General features: G+C 41.6%; 1 protein-coding gene across 2 annotated transcripts in view; it reads left to right on the top strand.

Annotated features, from left to right (window-relative positions):
* Positions 1 to 6,717: 6,717 nt before the first annotated feature.
* The window catches only part of LOC132401058 (somatomedin-B and thrombospondin type-1 domain-containing protein), a 30,377-nt gene continuing 15,808 nt past the window's right edge, over positions 6,718 to 21,286 (top strand). The window contains exon 1 of one of the 2 annotated variants that reach the window (XM_059982845.1): positions 6,718 to 7,315. In XM_059982845.1, coding sequence (XP_059838828.1) covers positions 7,141 to 7,315 — 175 coding nt within the window. In that variant the 5' untranslated portion in view covers positions 6,718 to 7,140. Of the gene's footprint in view, positions 7,364 to 21,286 lie in introns of both variants that reach the window. The other variant, XM_059982833.1, reaches the window with a different exon arrangement.

The raw sequence follows: 21,286 nt of genomic DNA, 5'->3' as shown, positions 1-21,286 counted from the left end.
TTGGCTAAAGAAATTTTTCTGCATCTCTGTTTTGAAACAGTGCCCCTTTATCCTTAGGCTGTGCCCTCTTGTCCTAGACACTCCCACCATGGGAAATATCCTTTCCACATCTACTCTGTCTAGGCCTTTCAACTTTTGAAAGGTTTCAATGAGATCACCCTCATCCTTCTGAATTCCAGTGAGTACAGACCCAGAGCCATCAAGTGTCCCTTATATGATAACCCTTTCATTCCTGGAATCATCCTTGTGAACCTCCTCTGGATCCTCTCCAATGCCAGCACATCTTTTCTAAGATGAGGGGCCCAAAACTGTTCATAATACTTGAGGTGAGGCCTCACTAGTGCCTTATATCCATGCTCTTGTATTCTGGACCTTTTGAAATGAATGCTAACATGGCATTCACTTTCCTCGCCACTGAATTAAACTGAAAGATAACCTTCAGGGTGTTCTGCACAAGGACTCTCAAGTCCGTCTGCATCTCAGATTCCTGGATTTTCTCCCTGTTTCGAAAATAGTCCGCACATTTATTTCTACTACTAAAGTGCATGACCATGCTTTTTCCAACATTGTATTTCATTTGTCACTTTCTTGCCCGTTTTCCTAATCTGTCTGCCCTTCTGCATCCTACCTGTTTCCTCAACACGACCTGCCCCTCCACCAGTCTTCATATCATCTGCAAATTTGGCAACAAAGCCATCTATTCCATCATCTACAACATTTACGTACGGCATAAAAAGAAGTGGTCCCAACACCAAACCCTGCAGAACACCACTAGTCAGTGGCAGCCAACCAGAAAAGGATCATTTTATTCCCACTCGCTGCCTCCTACCAATTAGCCAGTGCTTCAACCATGTTAGTAGTTATCCTGTAATACTATGGGCTCTTAACTTGGTAAGCAGCCTCATGTGAGGCACCTTGCCAAAGGCACAGTAAATCTCTTAAATTTGCAGGAAACAACATCGATCACTGTAGCTGAACTTTCTTGACCTCAAAAGCCTTCAATTTTTGTAGACACCAGGAACTATAAAGGATCCTTCTAAATTTGGCAGTCCCCCAAAAGATTGCAATTATCTTCACGTCCGCTCACCAATCCACCATAATCCCAATTCTATCGGTGGCAAAGCTAAGTTATTGCACTAAATCTTTTCTTAATCTTCCCAAGTGCATTGCTTCAGCTCACCTACAGCAAGAATCCACTTGGAATGGAGTTGTTAAGAGGATGACAAGTAACTGCTCCATCTTCTTCTCCAGAAACAAAATCGCGCCCCCCCCCCAGCACTGAGTTACAGTTGGTGTGTGTGTGTGTGTTTGTGCACATATAGAGGCCAACCTCCAAATCGTTCTAGATTCCTTCACTGAAGTATCTTGTATATTTTTGTAATTTATTTCCCATATTTCTGTACAACATTGAAGGATGCCTTTTAGCTCTTGGACTCTTATGTTGGTTCTCAGCAAATCTCTCAATCCATTCACCTACTTATTTCTTTGGAATATCTTCTGTGTATGGCAGAGGCTGGTCCTGAACACCAGGAAGATAAATATTCACTAACTTGTTCTTGCTGCACTACCCCTTGACAGTCAAGATGCATGACAATATCACCTCACATATCTCGAGAGTCATCTCTGAGTGAGAATAGAGATTTGTCATAATGGGAGGCATTGGAGTGGACCCAAAAGCAAGACACTGAAGTACCAGGAACAGGACTAGGTATGAGAAGGAAGCAAGGAAAATGGGGAAGAAAGGACAGCGGACATAACACCAGCCCTGGACAAGACAACGATTCCAGGCTTGGGCTAGCACCTGACTAGGATAGGGAACCAGGACATGGAACTGGGAACTAGGAGCCTGGGCTTGGACTCCGAGCCAGAGACTGGACAAGGATCCAGAACCCGAGTCTTGACTCAGGCTCGGGCTCCAGAACCGGGCAAGGACAAGACAAGGCTACAGGACGAGGAGAGGCACAGGATGGGTCAAGAGATTCTTGGACAGGACAAGGGAACCTCAGCACAGGACGAGGGAATCCCAGCACCAGGCTGGGCAAGGTACTCCTGTGCTGGGTGAGGCACATGGACACAACAAGAACCCAGAGCCTTGGTCAAGAGAGAACAGGAACACAGAACCTGGTTCAAGGAAGGACAGGAACACAGAGCCCAGAGTCAAGGAAGAGACAGGAACATGGAACACTGAGCCAGGACCCCTCCTTGGGTACAGGACATAGGGCCAGGACTCATTACACAGAACACCGAGCCAGGACCCCTCCTTGGGTACAGGACGTAGGGCCAGGACTCAGTACACAGAACACCGAGCCAGGACCCCTCCTTGGGTACAGGACATAGGGCCAGGACTCATTACACAGAACACCGAGCCAGGACCCCTCCTTGGGTACAGGACGTAGGGCCAGGACTCATTACACAGAACACCGAGCCAGGACCCCTCCTTGGGTACAGGACATAGGGCCAGGACTCATTACACAGAACACCGAGCCAGGACCCCTCCTTGGGTACAGGACATAGGGCCAGGACTCATTACACAGAATGCTGAGCACAACAAGACAGTTCCCAACACTAGGTAGCAGCAAAACAGCCAGACCTACCTAGCAAAGACATGAACACAGACAGACCATTCCGGGCAGGGCTCCAGGCAGGAAGGTGAAGGGATTTGGACAGGAACAATCCAGCAGCCAGAGGCTGAATCCTGAAGCTATTTATGAGGTCAGCCCAAATTAAGAATCAGCTGCCTCAACAGAAACTGGGGAAACCCGGAAAACCTGGAATAAGGAACATGAAGCCGATGGTGAATCGGAATGCGGATTTCACGGACTGGAACATGACAAGATTGGTGATGAAATTCACCACTGTATCCGTAACGCTAGCTGTATTTGCCACATGTACATTGAAACATGCAGTGAAATGTGCTGTTTTACATCAAATAAAATTAACGAGGGTTGTGCTGGCAGTGTGCGAGTGTTGCCATGCTTCCTGTGCCAACATAGCCTGCCCACAGCTTATTAATTCTCACTATAAAACTGGAGGTGGTGATCTCTTTAAACTCGTCCGACAGAAGGTAAAGGCAAACCACTGCTGTAATCTGCCGAGTACATGATTTCCCAATATGTCAGAGCAGTGTGGAGGGAAATCATCCGCCAACCGGAAATTCCAGATGCGACCTAACGACGATGATAAAACTGGAGCACCCAGAGGAAACTCATGTGGTCTTGGGGAGAACATACAAACTCTTCTAGACAGCAGTAAGAACCATACCTGATCTTACAGCCCACGCTCAACTTTTGGATGCATGCGTAAAACTGCGCTCTATGACCCCACCCCTAGCACATGCTTTACAAAGAAGCAGTAATTTCTTGTGTGCTTTACTGACATGGACAACTTACAAAGGTAGCTCAAAGTACTGGGGAGCTCCTAGCAATGTTGCCTCTGTAAAATCTTCCAAATGCACTGAGACAGTGGATGAACCGATGTCACCACCCCTCAAAAAACTACTTTTTCCATATTGATGCTCTCATTACCTTCAATAGGTTCTGATGTCCTTTCCACATTGTCTGTCTGACAACAGACTCTCAACTCCTTCCACTGTAAGAGGGGTGATAGATAAGTTCACGGCCTAAGGTAGAAGGAGCCAATTCTAGAAAACCTAGCACATTTATTTTTCGACATAGTCCCCTCCAGAAAGTGTCCACAGCATGTGTGATTGATAAATTCGTGGCCTAAAGTACAACGAGATGAGTTATACAGCTCTCGTTACATGAACTCTTTAAGTGATTATGCAGAAAGTTTGAAGTTAATAACTCATCTCCTTCCACCTTAGGCCACGAATTTATCAGTCACCTCTGATGAGTTATTAACTTCAAACATTCTGCACAATCACTCAAAGAGTTGAACTGCATGTTCACGTAACGAGAGCTGTATAACTCATCTCCTTCTACCGTAGGCCACAAACTTATCAATCACTCCTGCTGTGGACACTTCAGGTCCAAGACCCGTATGCTCCACGACCGCTGGACTGTGTGTAAATGTAGGAGGGGACTATGTTGAAAAATAAATATGCTAGGTTTTCTAAAATTGACTCCCTCTACCTTAGGCCATGAACTTATCAATCACCCATTGTATGATCTCTAAGGGAGGCCACATGAATACCAACAGAGTATTCTGCAATCCAAAAACTGTGCCTTTTCTTTCAGCCAATGTCTCATCTGAGGCACTATCTGTGGATTCTGTACTGGACACATTGGCATCTCATAACATAAAGGACCAGAGGGAACAAATTGTCAAAGACGAGAGTAGTTATCTAGTACAGATTGAGTGCCCCTTGTCCAAAGTGCTTGGATGATATAATAAGATAGTTTGGATCACTATCGTTTCCATCGCTGAATTTATGTGCTACCAGTAAGCAGTCTTACATTTGGTCACTGGTTTAATAAATGGTTATAGAGGCACAAGAGAGTGTGCAGAGAAGACTTATAAAGATCATATCAGAAAATTGAAGAGACTGGTCTTTTTTTTGACAGAAGAAGGTTGAGGAGTAATCTTACACAGGTACTGGCTTTGTCATGACAGCTTGGACTAGAACATAACAAGGATGATGTAGTTGAAGGTGGGGACTAGAGGAGAATGAAGAACATGATTGAAGAGAAGTAATATGCCATAATCATAAGTAAAATTACTAGCTGTCATGTTGCACATAAATTGGAACTCCATATCCGATGAGACTAAACAGCTAGTCATCAGTGCATAAATATTGGATTAGAGCATTTATACAAACTCCCTACTTTATAATTTACTGCCAACAATGTCTGGCTTTGCAGAATGAAGATTATAAAATCTCTTGTATAACTTTTTGCAGTTGATTCTCAATGTACCTGATTTCACATTGGGGTTTTGATGCAGCTTTCTGGCATGAGTAAGTTTCACTAAATAAGGAAATTCATCTCGTTTTGCACTTGTCAAGTTCAAGCTAAGTTCTGCCTACAAGTTACCACCGATTACAAAGAACTCCTTAATGCATTATTTTATAGCTGATTGCTATAGTTAAAACTGCATTTATCTTTTAGTTTCTCAGAAGAATTTCAAGATGATTTACTTTGATTTCTGTTTTTTAATCCCTTCAGATAATTGTTCTATTTGTAACACAGTTTATTGATTGCAAAATAATAAATATCTTAACTAGTACCTAAAAAGAAGAGGGCATTCTTTTTATCAACTCTTGTACTGCTTGTAATAAAATGGAAAATAATTTCTTTGTGTATTATTTGCACCATTAAAGGCTTTGTTAACAATCTGTAGTTCCTTTGCAGGTCTTGTGTGTGCATTAAATGTATGGTTCAGATGATAGTCTTTCTGTGTATGTTAAGTTGGAAGCTCATCTTTTTTTCGAGAGAGTTGATCAAAAACTTGATTGATTCAGAATATGTGGTCACATTGCTATTTACAAACAGCATGTTTCTTGCATTATAAGGTATGCCATTTAAAAAGGTACTTTGCTGAAAAGTGCTTCTGGATGTTCTGTGGTTGTGATAGGGGTGTATGTCTTCTTGCTTTCTTCTTTGACACCTCTTCCCCAATGTGTTATCAGTGATGGTTGCCCACCAGAACCTGACTTCCTGTTGTCAAGTATTGCAGCAATTAGTTTTCATACAGCCACATCCTTCCAGGCACCTGCTAGTCATGAACAGCTGTTTATTTCCCCAGAAAGCAAAAGGTTCAGCGCAATTCATAATGCAACGGAGATATTAATGGGATACAGCACGGAATAATTGTTTGGTTCAAGAGCTCACAGAATGAGGTCTGAGATACCAACGGCTTTGCAGCAATATTGTAGGATAATTGAATGAGAAAGAATCTCATTTCTTTAATATAAATGTATTTTCAATCACAAGATTGTCATCCATGATGTTTAAATCCATTTTACAAAAAAATTCTAATTACCTTCAGTCAGTTGTAGTGCCTTTGATAGTTAAGTTCAATAGCAGGTTGTTGGTGTTATGCTGCCATTGCCTATGTGCCCTGCACCTGGTGTATTACTTAAGGGTCCCATGAAAGGGAAATGTATTCTCCTTCTATCCACCTGCTCATCTCTGTTCACCTGCAGGACTGTTTTGCCTCTAGCCTGGCCCCTTATTTCCTTATTTATTTATTACCAACGTCTTTCACATTACAATATCATTTTTTTTGGCGTCTGGTCTCTTTTTGAACTTTTAAAATACCATCTCTGTCTCTTCCTAAGGTGCACTTTAATGTTCTGAATGTTTGCAACATTTCCGTTTGTATTTCTGATTTCCACCATGTGCAGTCGGCGGACCTTAATACTTTTCTGAAAAGCACATTTAATGCTTTTCCGACTCTTATACGCAGTCGAATGCAACGGGTATGGCTGGAAGCAAAGTTGACATGCAGCTTTTTGCTAACTGTACAAAACAGTGCATGAATAATAATGTCAGTTTAATATTAATGTTCATTTATAGATGTAGCTGGTAATTAGTTCTGCCAACAAATAGTTACCAGTTTTTGTATGAGATAGGCGAGTAAGAATATATTCCTGTGTTGTCTTTAAAAGATCCCACTGGAAAGAAGAAATTATTTAACTAGAGATAGCGGAGCCAACCCCCGTACTCTTTGGCTCTTTAACATGGATTGGAGCCAACTGTTACATTCCTTCGGCTGTTTCAAATGGCACTCGAAACGCACTCGGGTTGGCTGCTCAGCGTCAGTCGACTGCACATTGTGAGTGATCGTTCTTGCTGGCATCTTTGAAAACAAGTCACAACAAATCACCATACAATATTCTTCCAATTTCAGCCTCCGACCAAGGGTTATCGTACTCGGTGGGGCTACCTTTTGTCTTGTAAAATTAGAAAAGTTCAACTTTTCTCATATTTAGAATTTAATTTCTTACGCGGTTTTCCCGAAGTCACATTTGCAAAGAGAAAGGAACAACTTTGGTAGCATTAATCTGAAAGCACCTTTAAAAAGATAAGGGCTCACTTGGATTTAAAAAAAAGTTTATTATCTTTGATGGAACTGTTTTCCTTTTGACTCGTCAGTAATACAAGAGTTGACACGCTGGGCAGTCTTTCACTGTGGACGCCAATTGTCTGTCCCACTTTCTGCGGGAGCAACACTATTACAATGTGGAGTAAACAACTCATTTTTCTACTTCTGGTCGAACTGGTGTGGCTTTTGGATGTTACTAAAGCAGGGTGCTCGGAATCTCAAAAGTGCTGCAAAGGCAGGGACCACGGGTGCAGCAGCTCAGGTTGGAGAATGGATCGAGTTTACGGGACTTGCTACTGCGACGAAGCGTGTAAGAGCACTGGCGATTGCTGTTATGATTACATCCTGACCTGTCCAGGTAAAAGGGAATTCAGCAGGGCTGGGCGTTCCACAAACTGTGAATCGCGTTTTGTGATCCTTTATCTGAAAGGGATCATTGTTTCCTGGTTTAGATTTAGGTATGTGAATAATGTTGGTTCGTTCGTTTAGTAGGAAAGAGTAAAGATACTGGAAAAAAAAATAGGAAGAGAAATGCAGGGTTTTTGAAATTACTTAAACTTAATATACTTCTCTGCTTCTGATGTTTGCACATAACTTATTTTCGAAGTGTGACAATGTCTGTTCATTGCAATTTAAAGCAGATGCTCAGTTTGAGTGAATCAGAAAAGATTTGTGCAGTTTTCTTTTAGGCGAGGAGGAACGCATATTCAGTTTTAATGTAACGTTGAAATGCAATTTCCACATTGCAATTCATTCCGTGCAAAAGGAGTTTAAGTAAACTTCTTCCGGAGAATATGGAGTTTTGCCACTTGTCTGCTGCATTCGTCACCAGATTGTGAGTCCAGCTCCACTAACCCATTTATTTGTGCACATAACCACTTTTCTAATCTCATACTAACAATAAAACGACTACAAATCCGTACCTATGTGGAAATAATTTATAATCCATGAACTTACTTGAGGAATTATTATCTTGATTTTTAAAAATTGTTTATTAAACTTCTATTTAAATGACTGTAACTCTTTATTATGTACCTCCTGTACCTAATGAAGTGGCTACTGAGGTGTATGTTTCTTCATTTGCTGTAGCCCCTCCATCTACCTCAAGGTTTGTTTTATCGTTGTGCCTTTAGCACACCACTATTGGTTGGGGTCAGTTATTATCCAAGATTGATTCAGGATTCAATTTAAAAGTAAAATCCAAAGTTATAGTTTTGCAACAGTCTAGACAACCATTCATCTATAGTGACCTCTTTAGTTCAATTTCAAGTTTAATGTTTAAGCCTGGAGGTACCCAGGATTGAACCTGGGACCTCAACAGATTCAGGTTTATGGTTGTCAACATAGCAGAGGATCCATCTTGGGCTCAACATCAGAGGATCAGGTTCATTATCACTGACACAGGTCAGAGATTTGTTAATTTCTCACAGCAGCACTGTGCAAGATGTTAAAAATTACTATAAGCCACAATAAAAACAAATAAATAAATAAATAAATAAATAGTGCGCATGAGGAAAAGTGAGGTAGTGTTTATGAACCTTTCAAAAATCTGATGGCAGAGGGGAAGAAGCTGTTCCTAAAATGCTGAGTGTGTGCCTTTAGGGTCCTGTACCTCCTCAGTGATGTTAGTAATGAGAAGAGGGCATGTTCCAGATGGTAGGGATCGGTAATGATAGATACCTTTTCCTTGAGACACTGTCTTTTGAAGATGTTCTTGACGGAGGGGAGGCTTGTGTGCATGATGGAGCTGGCTGAGTTTACAGCTCTCTACCGCCTCTTTCGTTCCTATGTATTGGAGCCTCCAAACCAGGTGTTTTTGCAGTCAGAGTGCTCTGCACTGTACATCTGTAAAAATCTGCCAGTCTTTGGTGGCATACCAAATCTCGTCAAGTGCCTAATGAAGCTTAGCTGCCAGTGTGCCTTCTTCATGATTGCATCGATATGTCGCGCCCAGGATGGATCTTCAGAGATGTTGACACCCAGGAATTGGATGCTGTGCACCCATATTGGTGCAAGTTGCAAGTATCTTTGGAACGTCACCGAAGATTCTTGCACCTTCCTCCAAGTGTATGGTGAAGAGCTCTCATGATGTGCGCTAGCAATGTCAGAACCCATGTGTGGAGGAAAGACAGTCTCCAATGTAGAGACAGCAACCAAAGTTTATTGTGAGCAGCCAGCCTCAGGGTTATTGTAGAGCCCATTCCTTCTCGCATCTGTGGATGGGAATTACCATTCACTAGAAGTTCAACTGAAGGAGACCATAAATATTGTAGATGCAAGAGGAGGCCAGTGGCTGGGTACACTGTGGGGAGTGACTCATCAGTTGACACTTTAAAGCGTTATCATCATCTATGAAACTTATGAGAAGCATAATGGAATACTTGAAGAAGTATTGTGGCAGACTGACCTCTATTTTCCAGCCACTCTCAGACACCTCCTATTACTTGCCCCTTGAAGGGGATCCTACTCCAGAACATTAGGACATTGTCTGCTGCACCATTACTAACCTCATCAGTCTGTAGTTCTCCCATCCACTTGCCACGCTCTGCTTGTTTCTACCTCCTACCCAAGAACTACAAACCAGACTGTCCGGAGAAGCCCGTTATTTCTGCCTACTCCTGTCCCATTGAACTCATGTCTACATACCTCGACTCTATTCTTGCTTCAGTCTCCTCCCACCTACATCCACAGTACTTCACATACCTCAATCTCCTCAACAACTTCCAATTCCCTGGCCCTTACCACGTCATTTTCACCATGGATGTCTAGTCCCTATAAACATCTATCCCCCATCAAGAAGGCCTTAAAGCTCTCTGCTTCCTTCTCAACAAAAGATCCAACCAGTTCCCCTCTGCCACCACCCTCCTCCATCTGGCAGAACTGGTCCTCACCCTCAACAGTTTCTCCTTTGGCTCTTCCCATGTTTTGCAAACCCAAGTGGTAGCCATGGGCACCTGCATGCCTGCCTTTTTGTTGGCTACATTGAAGAGTCCATGTTCCAAGCCTTGATAACTGTATCTGTGCTGCTTCATGTGACCTCCTCTACGTTGGTGAGACCCGACATAAATTAGGGGACTGCTTTGTTAAAAACCTCTATTTCTATTCGCCAAAAGTAGAATTTCCTGGTGGTCAACCATTTTAATTCCTGTCCCCATTCCCTTTCTGACATGTCGGTCTGTAGCCTCCTTTTCTACCATATGATGTGGTCTACAAATTATAACGTGAAATTGAAAGTTCATGCCAAAAGGGCAATGTTACAATAGTCATGAGGGATTTCAATATGCAGGTAGATTTGGAAAATCAGATTGGTGCTGGATCCCTAGAGGGGGAAACTTTAGAATGCTTATGCGATGGCATTTTAAAGCAGCTCATGGTTGAGCCCACTAAGCCATAGTCAGCATGGCTTCCTCAAGGGAAAACCTTGCCTGACAAATCTGTTGGAATTCTTTGAAGAAAAAACAAGCAAGATAGATGAGAGAATTGTTGATGTTGTGTATTTGGATTTTCAGAAGGCCTTTGATGAAGTGTCACACATGAGGCTGCTTAACAAGCCTTGAGGTCATGATACTACAAGAAAGTTTCCAGCATGAATGCAGTAGTGACTGCTTGGCAGGAGGCAAAGAGATGGAAATAAAGGGAGACTTTTCTGGCTGGCTGCCAGTGTCTTGTGGTGTTCCACAGTGGTTTGTGTTGGGACTGCTTTTTACGTTATATGACAATGATTTGGATGATGGAACTGATAGCTTTGTTGCAAAGCTTGCAGATGATAGAGGAGGGGCAGGTATTTTTAAGGAATTAGAGAGGCTACAGAAGGACTTAGTCAGATTAGGGGAATGGGCAAAAAAGTGGTAGATGGAATATAGTGTCGAGAAGTGTATGGTCATGCGTTTTAGTAGAAGAAACAAAAGGATAGACTATTTTCTTAATGGAGATAAATTTAAAAAATCTGAGGTGCAAAGGGGGTTGAGAGTCCTTGTGCAGGATCCCTCAAGGTTAATTTGCAAGTTTTTAGTCAGTGGCAAGGAGCGCAAATGCAATGTTAGCATTCATTTCAAGAGGACTAGAATATATAAGCAAGGATGTAATGTTGAGGCTTTATAAAGCACTGGTGAAGCCTCACTTTGAGTATTGTGAGCAGTTTTGGACCCCTTATCTTAGAAAAGATGTGCTGTCATTGGACAGGGTTCAAAAGAGGTTCATGAAAATAATTTCAGGATTGAATGGCTTGTCATATGAGGAATGTTTGATGGCTCTGGGCCTGTATTCACTAGAATTAAGAAGAATGAAGAATGACCTAATTGAAACCTTTTGAATGGTGAAAGGCCTTGATAGAGGATGCTTCCTGTGATTGGAGAGTCTAGGACCAGAGGACACAGCCTCAAAAGAGAGGTGCATCCTTTTAGAATGGAGGTGAGGAAGAATTTCTTTAGCCAGAGAGTGGTGAAACTGTGGAATTCGTTGCCACAGGTTGCTGTGGAGGCCAAGTCTTTATGAATATTTAAGGCAGAGGTTGACAAATTCTTGATTGGTCAGGGCATGAAGGGATATGGGGAGAAGGCGGGAGACCGGGGCTGAGAGGAATAATGGTTCAGCCATGATGAAATGGTGGAACAATGGGTCAAATGGCCTAATTATATTTCTGTATCTTACGATCTTATGATGCAGACACTGTAAGGTGGAGGAGCAATGCTAATTATTCCATCTAGGTAGCCTCTAACATGATGGCAATACCGTTGATTTTCAGCTTATGGTAACTTCTTTCCCTTTTTTTTCCCCTCCTCCTTCCCTCTTCTTCTATTCCCCACACTGGCCTCTTACCTCTTCTCCTCACCTGCCTATCACCTTCTCCCCCTTCTTCGATGGTCCACTCCCCTCTCTTATCAGAATCTTTCTTCTTCAGCCCTTTACCTTTCCCACCCACCTGGCTTCACCTATCACCTTCTAGCTTTCCTCCTTCCCCTCCCTCCACCTTTCTATTCTGGTGTCTTCCCCCATCCTTTCCAGTCCCAATGAAGGGTCTCGACCTGAAACATCGACTGTTTATTCATTCCCTGTTCATCGACTGTTTATTCATGACCTGCTGAGTTCCTCAAGCATTTTGTGTGTACTACTCTGGATTTCCAGCATCGGTAGAATCTCTTGTGTTTGCAATGGAAAACATTCTACGTTTGGATTTGTGTAGCTCCAACAAGACCCAGGAAGATCAACACCAAATTGGGATAATGTGGTGTGTTTCACTGGAATCACTCCATGTCTCTCTACTGGCAAGGTTGTAGTGTAGGAACACTGACTGTGCAGATCTTTGCCTTGGCTTCTTACACAGTACCTTCTGAACAGCAACCCAGAAGGACAAGCACTGCAGGTATATGAGAAGGTCACCAGCTGAAAGTTCCCTTCCAAGTTTCAAACCATTCATATAAATAACTATTTACTGTTTTGAATCCTGAAATTGACAAACATTATGTGAGTATCATCACTCCATGAATTGTAGTTTTTTAAAAGTTGACTATCATTTTTTCAAGGGGAATTAGGAATAGTGAATTAGGAATTCCTCTCATAAATCTATTACAAATTAACAGAAAATATGTTGAAAAAAATGAAAATGTGACTCAAATTTGGCATCAACCTCCTTTAACCATCCCTTTTTCTAAACCTCTCATTTTTCTCTGATAGGACTGAACACAGAAATTCATTTATACCGTAGTTTCCTCTGGGCACAGTCTGCCCAGTGCTTGTTATTTTCTAAGTTTTAATTTTTATTTATGTTCAGTTACACATTGGCACTTGAGTCTTAGAACATTCCAAATAAAAAATAATTGCAATCCATTAATACTTTATATACCACCTTATTTGATTCACTGGTAACATGAGAGATTTTTACCTTAAATTGGACTGCTAAACCAGACTGGGTACTTAGTACGCATGTAGTACACTTCACAAATTTGGCCTGGGTCTTCCATGCAGACGACTCTGGGTTCCATGTATGTGCAGTGGAGCAAACAGCACATAAAGCACATGTTGTTATCATACTGTATGTAATATTCCCATGCATTTACATTCTGAACCAGACTTTCACTGCAGAACAGGAGCCTGTTTCAACTTTAGTTAATAGAGACTGCACCCTTCAAAATATGTTGCTATCATCTTCCAGGCTCTTATAAATAATTTCTTTGTAGTTTGCTGCTAATACTTACAAAATGCTGGGGGAGCACAGCATGTCAGACAACACCATGGAAATGAATAAATAGTTGACATCTCGGCCCGGAACGTCAAATGTTTATTCATTTCTATAGACGCTGCCTGGCCCAGCATTTTATGTGTGTTGCTTTGGTTTCCTGCATATGCAGACTTTCTTGTGTTTATGATTTAATCCTAATACTTCTCATTTCCCTCACAATTCCCTATGTCCTCATAATTGTAATTCCCATGTTCAGCTAAGATTCCTGAAAACTGATCAGGTATCATACTAAGAAACACCAACAAAATGCTGGAGGAACTCCGATATCCTTCTGACTACCTGACCCCTGATAATGTGTCTCCCAAACCTTAACCAAACTATCTTCTGGAGAAGCTTAAATTGATATGGTAATTCTTTTTCTGGATACCCACATTCTGTTTGTCCTGCTCATTATTTGTAACATTTTCTGCTTTGATTTTCATTCAGCCTAACCAAATTTTCCAGAATTGATTTTATTTGTTGGTTAACAAGTTGTATTTTACCAGAAACGATCAAGATGATTTCAAGCAACACATACAAAATGCTGGAGGAACTCAGCAGGCCAGGCAGCATTTATGGGGAAAAAAAGCAAAGTATGGATTTCGGCCCAAAACGTCAAACATACTCTTTTCCATAGATGCTGCCTGGCCTGCGGAATTCCTCCAGCATTTTGTTTGTGTTGCTTGGATTTCCAGCACCTACAGATTTTCTTTTGTTTGTAAGATGATTTCAAAGACCTTTGCTACTATGATAGATACATTTATTAAATTATAACTTGCATGTATAGATTTTGAGTTTTCAAATATATGAATTCCAATCTCTAAAATCTCCCAATTTAAAAAATCTTAAAGATATGGCCTCGTGAACCCAGGTGAAGAATTATGTGTCTTTTCCAACAGATTTTAATGGGCAGATTGTGAGTATTGCATTTTTGGATCACTTAGCAAAAATCATTTGTGAAGCGGTTGGTCATGTCCACCATGGCCTATGCAGATTCTGCTGAATTGAAGCCAAGATCATTTCATAGAGAACTTTTTGTTTCTTGTATTGGAGCAACCAATTTGAATAACAGTTCTTTGACTTCAGAATGTATGTTGCTTGCAGTCTCCAAGAATGGCCTGCATGATCTTAAACATTTTGGAAGTGTTTTATGACAATTAAAATGCATCTTAAACTTTGTGTTGTTTCTAAAAGTTCCAAGTTTCGCAATAAATTTATTAGCAAAACACATTTATTTTATTATGTACTACCCAGAGATTCAGTTTCCTGTGAGCATTACATGAAATAAAAGAAATACTATAGAATTGATGAAGAACACAATTTTTCTATTTTAAGAGTAAGGAATCTTTTTGCGTTATGATCCTTAACTGAAGACTTCAATTTCAGAAAAATATATTTTTTTCTGATAGAAATATAAAGAAAGATGATCATTATGGGCTATGTCATATGATGTGGGTGATCATGGTCTTCCATCTGTCTTTAATCTGAGAAGTCCTTCAAAACTTTTGTCTGTCCATCCCTTGATGTAACTCATGAAAGTCAACTGCAAACATGTAGTAGGGGAACAATTCTTAAAACAAACACTCAGCAGGTCTGGCAACATCTCTGCAAAGAAAAAAACAAGCAAACGAGAACATCTTCCAGATAAGTTTCATTTGTCAACAGATAATTTCATCAATAGTTTATCATAATCATAAACCTTTCCTCATTCTATCAGTTATGTTTCTTATATTTTATCCAGCCCTCCTTCACTGTGTCAGCAATTTGAAATTAATATTTTCTCTTTCACAGATATGAAATGTTATCCATGTTTCTCTTTCCACAGATAATTCCTGATCTGCAGAATGTTCCCAGCATTTTCAGATTTATTTTAAATTTCAAGCAAATCCAGTCAGTGATACATCATAGAAATATTTTAATATTCTATGAGAAGGATATCACAACCAAAAACAGATGGAAACGGAGAAAAAATCCACAATATTTAACTAACACAGCTCAACATTGCATTGATTAATTTAGTTCATAATTCTATAATTCAAATAGACAATGGAAATCTAAATACAATTTATTCATGTACATTAGATATTGACTTGACACCAAGTTAGAATGCTGACTCTTCATTGCTGCATTCTCACACCACTGTCCTATCAACTCTTCATTGATACATTCTCACACCACTGTCCTATTAACTCTTCATTGCAGCATTCTCAAACCACTGTCCTATCAACTCTTCACTGATACATTCTCACACCACTGTCCTATCAACTCTTCACTGATACATTCTCACACCACTGTCCTATCAACTCTTCATGTCTGCTTTCTCCACACCACTGTCCTATCAACTCTTCACTGATACATTCTCACACCACTGTTCTATCAACTCTTCATTTCTGCTTTCTCCACACCACTGTCCTATCAACCCTTCACTTGATGCATTGGTATTTCCATAGCCCCACCTTCACTGGTACTCAGAAGCTCATTTTTTTTCTTTCTAATATGATTTAATCACTTCACTCAAAGAATCCAGTAACACAGAACATAGAAATCTACAGCACATTACAGGCCCTTCAGCCCACAATGTTGTACCAGTCATGTAACCTACTCTAGAAACTGCCTAGAATTTCCCTAGCACATAGCTTTATTTTTCTAAGCTCCATGTACCTATCTAAGAGTCTCTTAAAAGACCCTATTGTAGCCACCTCTACCACCTTCTCTGGCAGTGCATTCCACACACCCACCACTCTCTGTGTGAAAAACTTACCGTTTGCAACTACTTCCAAGCACCTTAAAACTATGCCCTCTCATGCTAGCCATTCAGCCCTGGGAAAAAGCCTCTGGCTATCCACACGATCAATGCCTCTCATCATCTTATACACCTTTATCAGGTCACCTCTCATCCTCCGTCACTCCAAGGAGAAAAGACAAATTTCACTCAACCTATTCTTATAAGGTACACTCTCCAATCCAGGCAACATCCTTGTAAATCTCCTCTGCACTCTTTCTACAGTATCCATATCCTTTGTGTAGTGATGTGACCAGAACTGAACATGGTACTCCAAGTGGGGTCTGAACTAAGGTCTCAGATAGCTGTAAAATTACCTCATGGCTCTTGAACTCAATCACATGGTTGATGAAGGACAACACATTATACACCTCAACAACACTGTCAACCTGTGCAGCACCTTTGAGTGTCCTATGGACATGGATCCCAAGATCTCTCTGATCCTCCACACTGGCAAGAGTCTTACCGTTAATATTATATTTTGTCTTTAAATTTGACATACCAAAATTAACACTTATCTGGGTTGAACTCCATCTGCCATTTCTCTGCCCAATTCTGCATCCTATCGATGTCGAGTTGTAACCTCTGACAACCCTCCAGACTATCCACACACCCCCAATCTTTGTGTGATCAGCAAACTTACTAACCCACACTTCTACTTTCTCATCCAGGTCATTTATAAAAATCACAACGAGGAGGTGTACCAGGACAGCTCCCTGCTGAACATCACTGGTCACTGTCCTCTATGCTGAATGCAGAATGCGAAACAATCTTCTGTGGGTCAGCCAATTCTGGATCCACAAAGCAAGGTCTCCTTGGATCCCATGCCTCATTACTTTCTTTTTAAAAAAAATTTTTTTTATTAGTTTTTCAAAACATTTTACAAATTAAAAACCCCAAATCCCAATGAGGAACATTAAAACAGTGCAAAATTATGCATACAATAACAATATGTTACAAAGGAAGAGAATTTAGCAAAAAAAAAGCACCTAAATTGAAGACAAGTAAGCTTAGTGTCCTCCCCAAGCCCCACAACACAAGAAAAAAACAACAGCAACTCCAGACCAACCACAACACAATATAGAGAGTATAAGTCAGGACAGCCAAGCTCCCAGACTGTGAATACACTCAGCAACAGAGGATAATAATGCCTTCTACCAGAAAAAAAAGGAGCTGAAAGCAAGGGACCGCAGAGAAAAAAAAAACCGTAGTCAAGAGGAAGGTTATGAAAGTACTCGATAAAAGGTCCCCAGACCTTATGGAACTTTAGATCTGAATTGAGAACTGAATAACGAATTTTTTCGAGGTCCAGACAGGCCATGATGTCGTTAAGCCATTGAGCTTGAGTGGGCGGGGCAGCATCTCTCCATCTGAGGAGGATCAAGCGTCTAGCCAGAAGAGAGGCAAAGGATAATATTCGGCATTTGGTCGGACCCAGACATAAATCTGTCTCGCCCCAAAAACCGAACAGAGCAATTAAGGGGTTTGGTTCTAGGTGCTGATTCAGAATACACGATAACGTAGTGAAGCCATCTTTCCAGAATTTCTCCAAGCTAGGATAGAACCAGTACATATGGATGAGAGAGGCCACGCCCCTCTTGCATTTATCACAGAGCGGACTAACGCTAGGGTAGAATCGAGATAGTTTAGATTTAGACATATGGGCTCTATGAACAATCTTAAGCTGTAAAAGGCAGTGGCGAGCACAAAGAGAGGTTGAGTTAACCGATTTGAGAACTGAATCCCAGCTCTCCTCAGATAAGGAGATATTTAAATCCTGCTCCCAGGCCATTTTGATTTTATCCATGGGGGCCCATCGTAAGGCCTCTAGTTTATCTCGGATGATTGATATTAAGCCTTTACCTAGTGGATTCATGGAAAGAAATAGGTCCATAGCATTTTTCGCAGGCATTTCAGGGAAGTTAGGAATTAAAGGAGCAATAAAGTGTCGGATTTGGAGATATCTGAAAAAATGAGCATTGGGCAGATTGAACTTAACAGAGAGCTGCTGAAAAGAAGCGAAGCGATTATCAATGAAAAGATCTTCAAAATGTCTAATGCCCTTCCTATACCAAACCTGGAATGCTGAATCGTATGTAGTAGGTAAAAAAAGGTGATTATGAGCAATAGGGCTGGTAACGGAAAACCCCTGGAAACCATAGCATTTCCTGATCTGAGCCCATATACGCAAAGTGTGTCTAACAAGAGAATTAGCTATTGATCTGGGCAGACTACTAGGCAGTGCAGAGCCAAGAAGTGCAGAGATGGATAATTCTTTGGCGGAGCTCAGCTCCATCGCCACCCAGTTAGGGCACTCGGGTTGGCCATGGAAGAAAGACCAGAAGGGAGCACAACATATATTAGCTGCCCAATAATATAAACGAAAGTTAGGTAAAGCCATGCCACCCTCTTTTTTAGATGCCTCATTACTTTCTGAATGAGCCTCACATGAGGAACCTTATTGAATGCCTTACTGAAATCCATATACACTACATCCACTGGTCTACCTTCATCAGTGTGTTTTGTTACATCCTCAAAGAATTCAATCAGGTTCGTAAGGCATGACCTGCCCTTGACAAAGCCATGCAGACTATCCCTAATCAGATTATGTCTCTCCAAATGCTCATAAATCCTGCCTCTCAGGATCTTCTCCAACAACTTTCCCACTACTGAAGTAAGACTTGCTGGTCCATAATTTACTGGATTACCTCTACTCCCTTTCTTGACCAAGGGAACAATGTTTGCAACCTTCCAATCCTCTGGTACTTCTCCCGTCCCTATTGATTATGCAAAGATCATCACCAGAGGCTCAGCAATTTCCTCCCTCACTTCCCACTGTAGTCTGGGGTATATCGTGTCCAGACCCAGTGATTTATCTAACTTTATACCTTTCAAAAGCTCCAGCACAGCCTCGTTCTTAATGTCTATACACTCAAGCGTTTCAGTCCGCTGTAAGTCATCCCCACAATTGTCAAGGTCCTTTTCACTAATGAATTCTGAAGCAAAGTATTCATTAAGTACCTCTGCTATCTCCTCCAACTTCATGTACATGTTTCCACTCTCACTCCTGATTGGGTCCTATTCTCACTCGGCTCATCCTCCTGCTCTTCACATACTTGTAGGATGCCTTGGGGATTTCCTTTATCCTGCTCACCAAGGCCTTCTCAGGGCCCCTTCTAGCTCACCTAATTTCATTCTTGAGCTCCTTCCTGGCACCCTTGTAATTTTCTAGAGCTCTAACAGTACCTAGTTTCTTGAACCTTTTGTAATCTTGGTTCTTTTACCCTACCATCCTTTCCTTGCCTCAATGGAACATACCAATGCAGAATTCCATGCAAGTCTTTCCTGAACATTTGCCATACTTTTGCTGTGCATTTCTCCGAAAACATCTGCTCCCAATTTATGTTCCCAAGTCCCTGCCTAATAGCATCATATTTCCCCCCTACCCTATTAAATGTTTTCCCAAATTGCCTGCACCTATCCCTCTCCAGCACCATGGTAAAGGAGACAGAGTTGTGATCACTACCTACAAAATACTCTCCTACCTAGCGATCTGTCACCTGACCAGATTCATTTCCCAATACCAGATCAAGTGCAGCCTCTCCTCTTGTTGGCTAATCTACATATATTGCGCAGGCAAACCTTCCTGAACACACCTAACAAACTTCATCCCATCTAAACCCCTTGCACCATTGAGATGCCAGTCAATGTTAGGAAAGTTAAAATTACCCACACAACAACCCTATTATTATTGCACCGTTCCAGAATCTGCCTCCCTATCTGCCCCTTGATGTCTCTGTTGCTATTGGTAGGTCTATAAAAAACACCCAGTAGAGTTAATGCCCCCTTCCTGTTTCTGACTTCCACCCACACTGACTCAGCAGACCATCCCTCCATGGCTTCCTCCTTTTCTGCAGCCGTGACACTATCCCTGATTAGCAATGCACGGCCCCACCTCTTTTGCTTCCCTCCCTGTCCTTTTTGAAACATCTAAAGCTTGGCACACTCACCAGCCATTCCTGCCCCTGAGATATCCAAGACTCTGTAAGAGCAACAACATCATAGTTCCACATATTGATCCATGCTCTAAGTTTATCGGCCTTGTTAATGATACTCCTTGCATTAAAATAGACACACCTCAAACCATCAGGCTGAGTGTTTCTTTGCTCTATCACCTGCCTATCCTTCCTCATAAACTCCCTACAAGCTGTCACTACTTGTGCACCAACTGCCCCATCCTCTGCCTCTTCACTTTGGCTCCCACCCCCCTGCAAATCTAGTTTAAACCCTCCACACTGCAAATCTAGCTTATATCCTCCCCAACAGCATTAGCAAACCTCCCTCTCAGGATATTGGTTCCTCTCCAGTTCAAGGGCAACCTGTCCCACTTGTGCAGAAATGGTTTCAATGATCCAAGAACTTGAAACCCTGCCCCCTGCACCACTCAGCTACTCATTCATCTGCACTTTCTTCCTGTTCTGACCTTCTCTAACTCGTGGCAGCAGGAGTAATCCGGAGATTACCACCTTGGAGGTCCTGCTCTTCAGCCTCCTTGCTAACTCCCTAAACTAACTGCGCAGGACCTCTACCCCTCTCCTACCAATGTCATTGATACCAACATGAACCACGACCTCTGGCTGCTCACCCTCCCGTGCAACTGTTCAGAGACATTAGAGCCTTTGGGTTGATTCTCAAATACAGTTTCCTTGCCTTTAGACCATGAATAGCTTACCATAGAAATTCGAAAGACATATCAGATATTACTCCTTCTGGTTATAAAATTTCTCCCCTTCCCCTCTTCTTCTATTCCCTACTTTGTCCTCTTACCCCTTCTCATCTGCCTATCAGCTCCCCCTGTGTCCCCTCCTCATTCCTTTCTCCTATGGTCCAGTCTGCTCACCAGTCCTGTAGCTTTCTTATCCACCTGGCTTCACTTATCACCTCCTATATATCCTCCTTGCCCTCCCACCATCTTTTTTGTTCCGGTATCTTCCTGCTCCTTTTCCAGTCCTGAAGCAGTGTCTTGTCCTGAAACATCAACTGTTTATTCGCTTCCAAAGATGTTGCCTGACCTGCTGAGTTCCTCCAGCACTTTGTGTGTGTGGATTTGGATTTCCTGCAGCTGTAGATTTTCTCGTATTTAAGATTCAAACCCTCAACGTTTGGATAGAATATTCTTTGTTTAAGACCTTAATATGAAGATTGGTGAAAACACTTCCTAGGAAAATTAGACATGAACGATTGTAATTATAGTTAATAAAAATTTCAAATTTCTTTTTCAT

The sequence above is a fragment of the Hypanus sabinus genome, chromosome 1, assembly GCF_030144855.1.
Source record: "Hypanus sabinus isolate sHypSab1 chromosome 1, sHypSab1.hap1, whole genome shotgun sequence".
NCBI classification, from domain to species: domain Eukaryota; kingdom Metazoa; phylum Chordata; class Chondrichthyes; order Myliobatiformes; family Dasyatidae; genus Hypanus; species Hypanus sabinus.
Note: the sequence above shows the minus strand (reverse complement) of the source record. Positions and strands in the feature narration are given on the sequence as shown.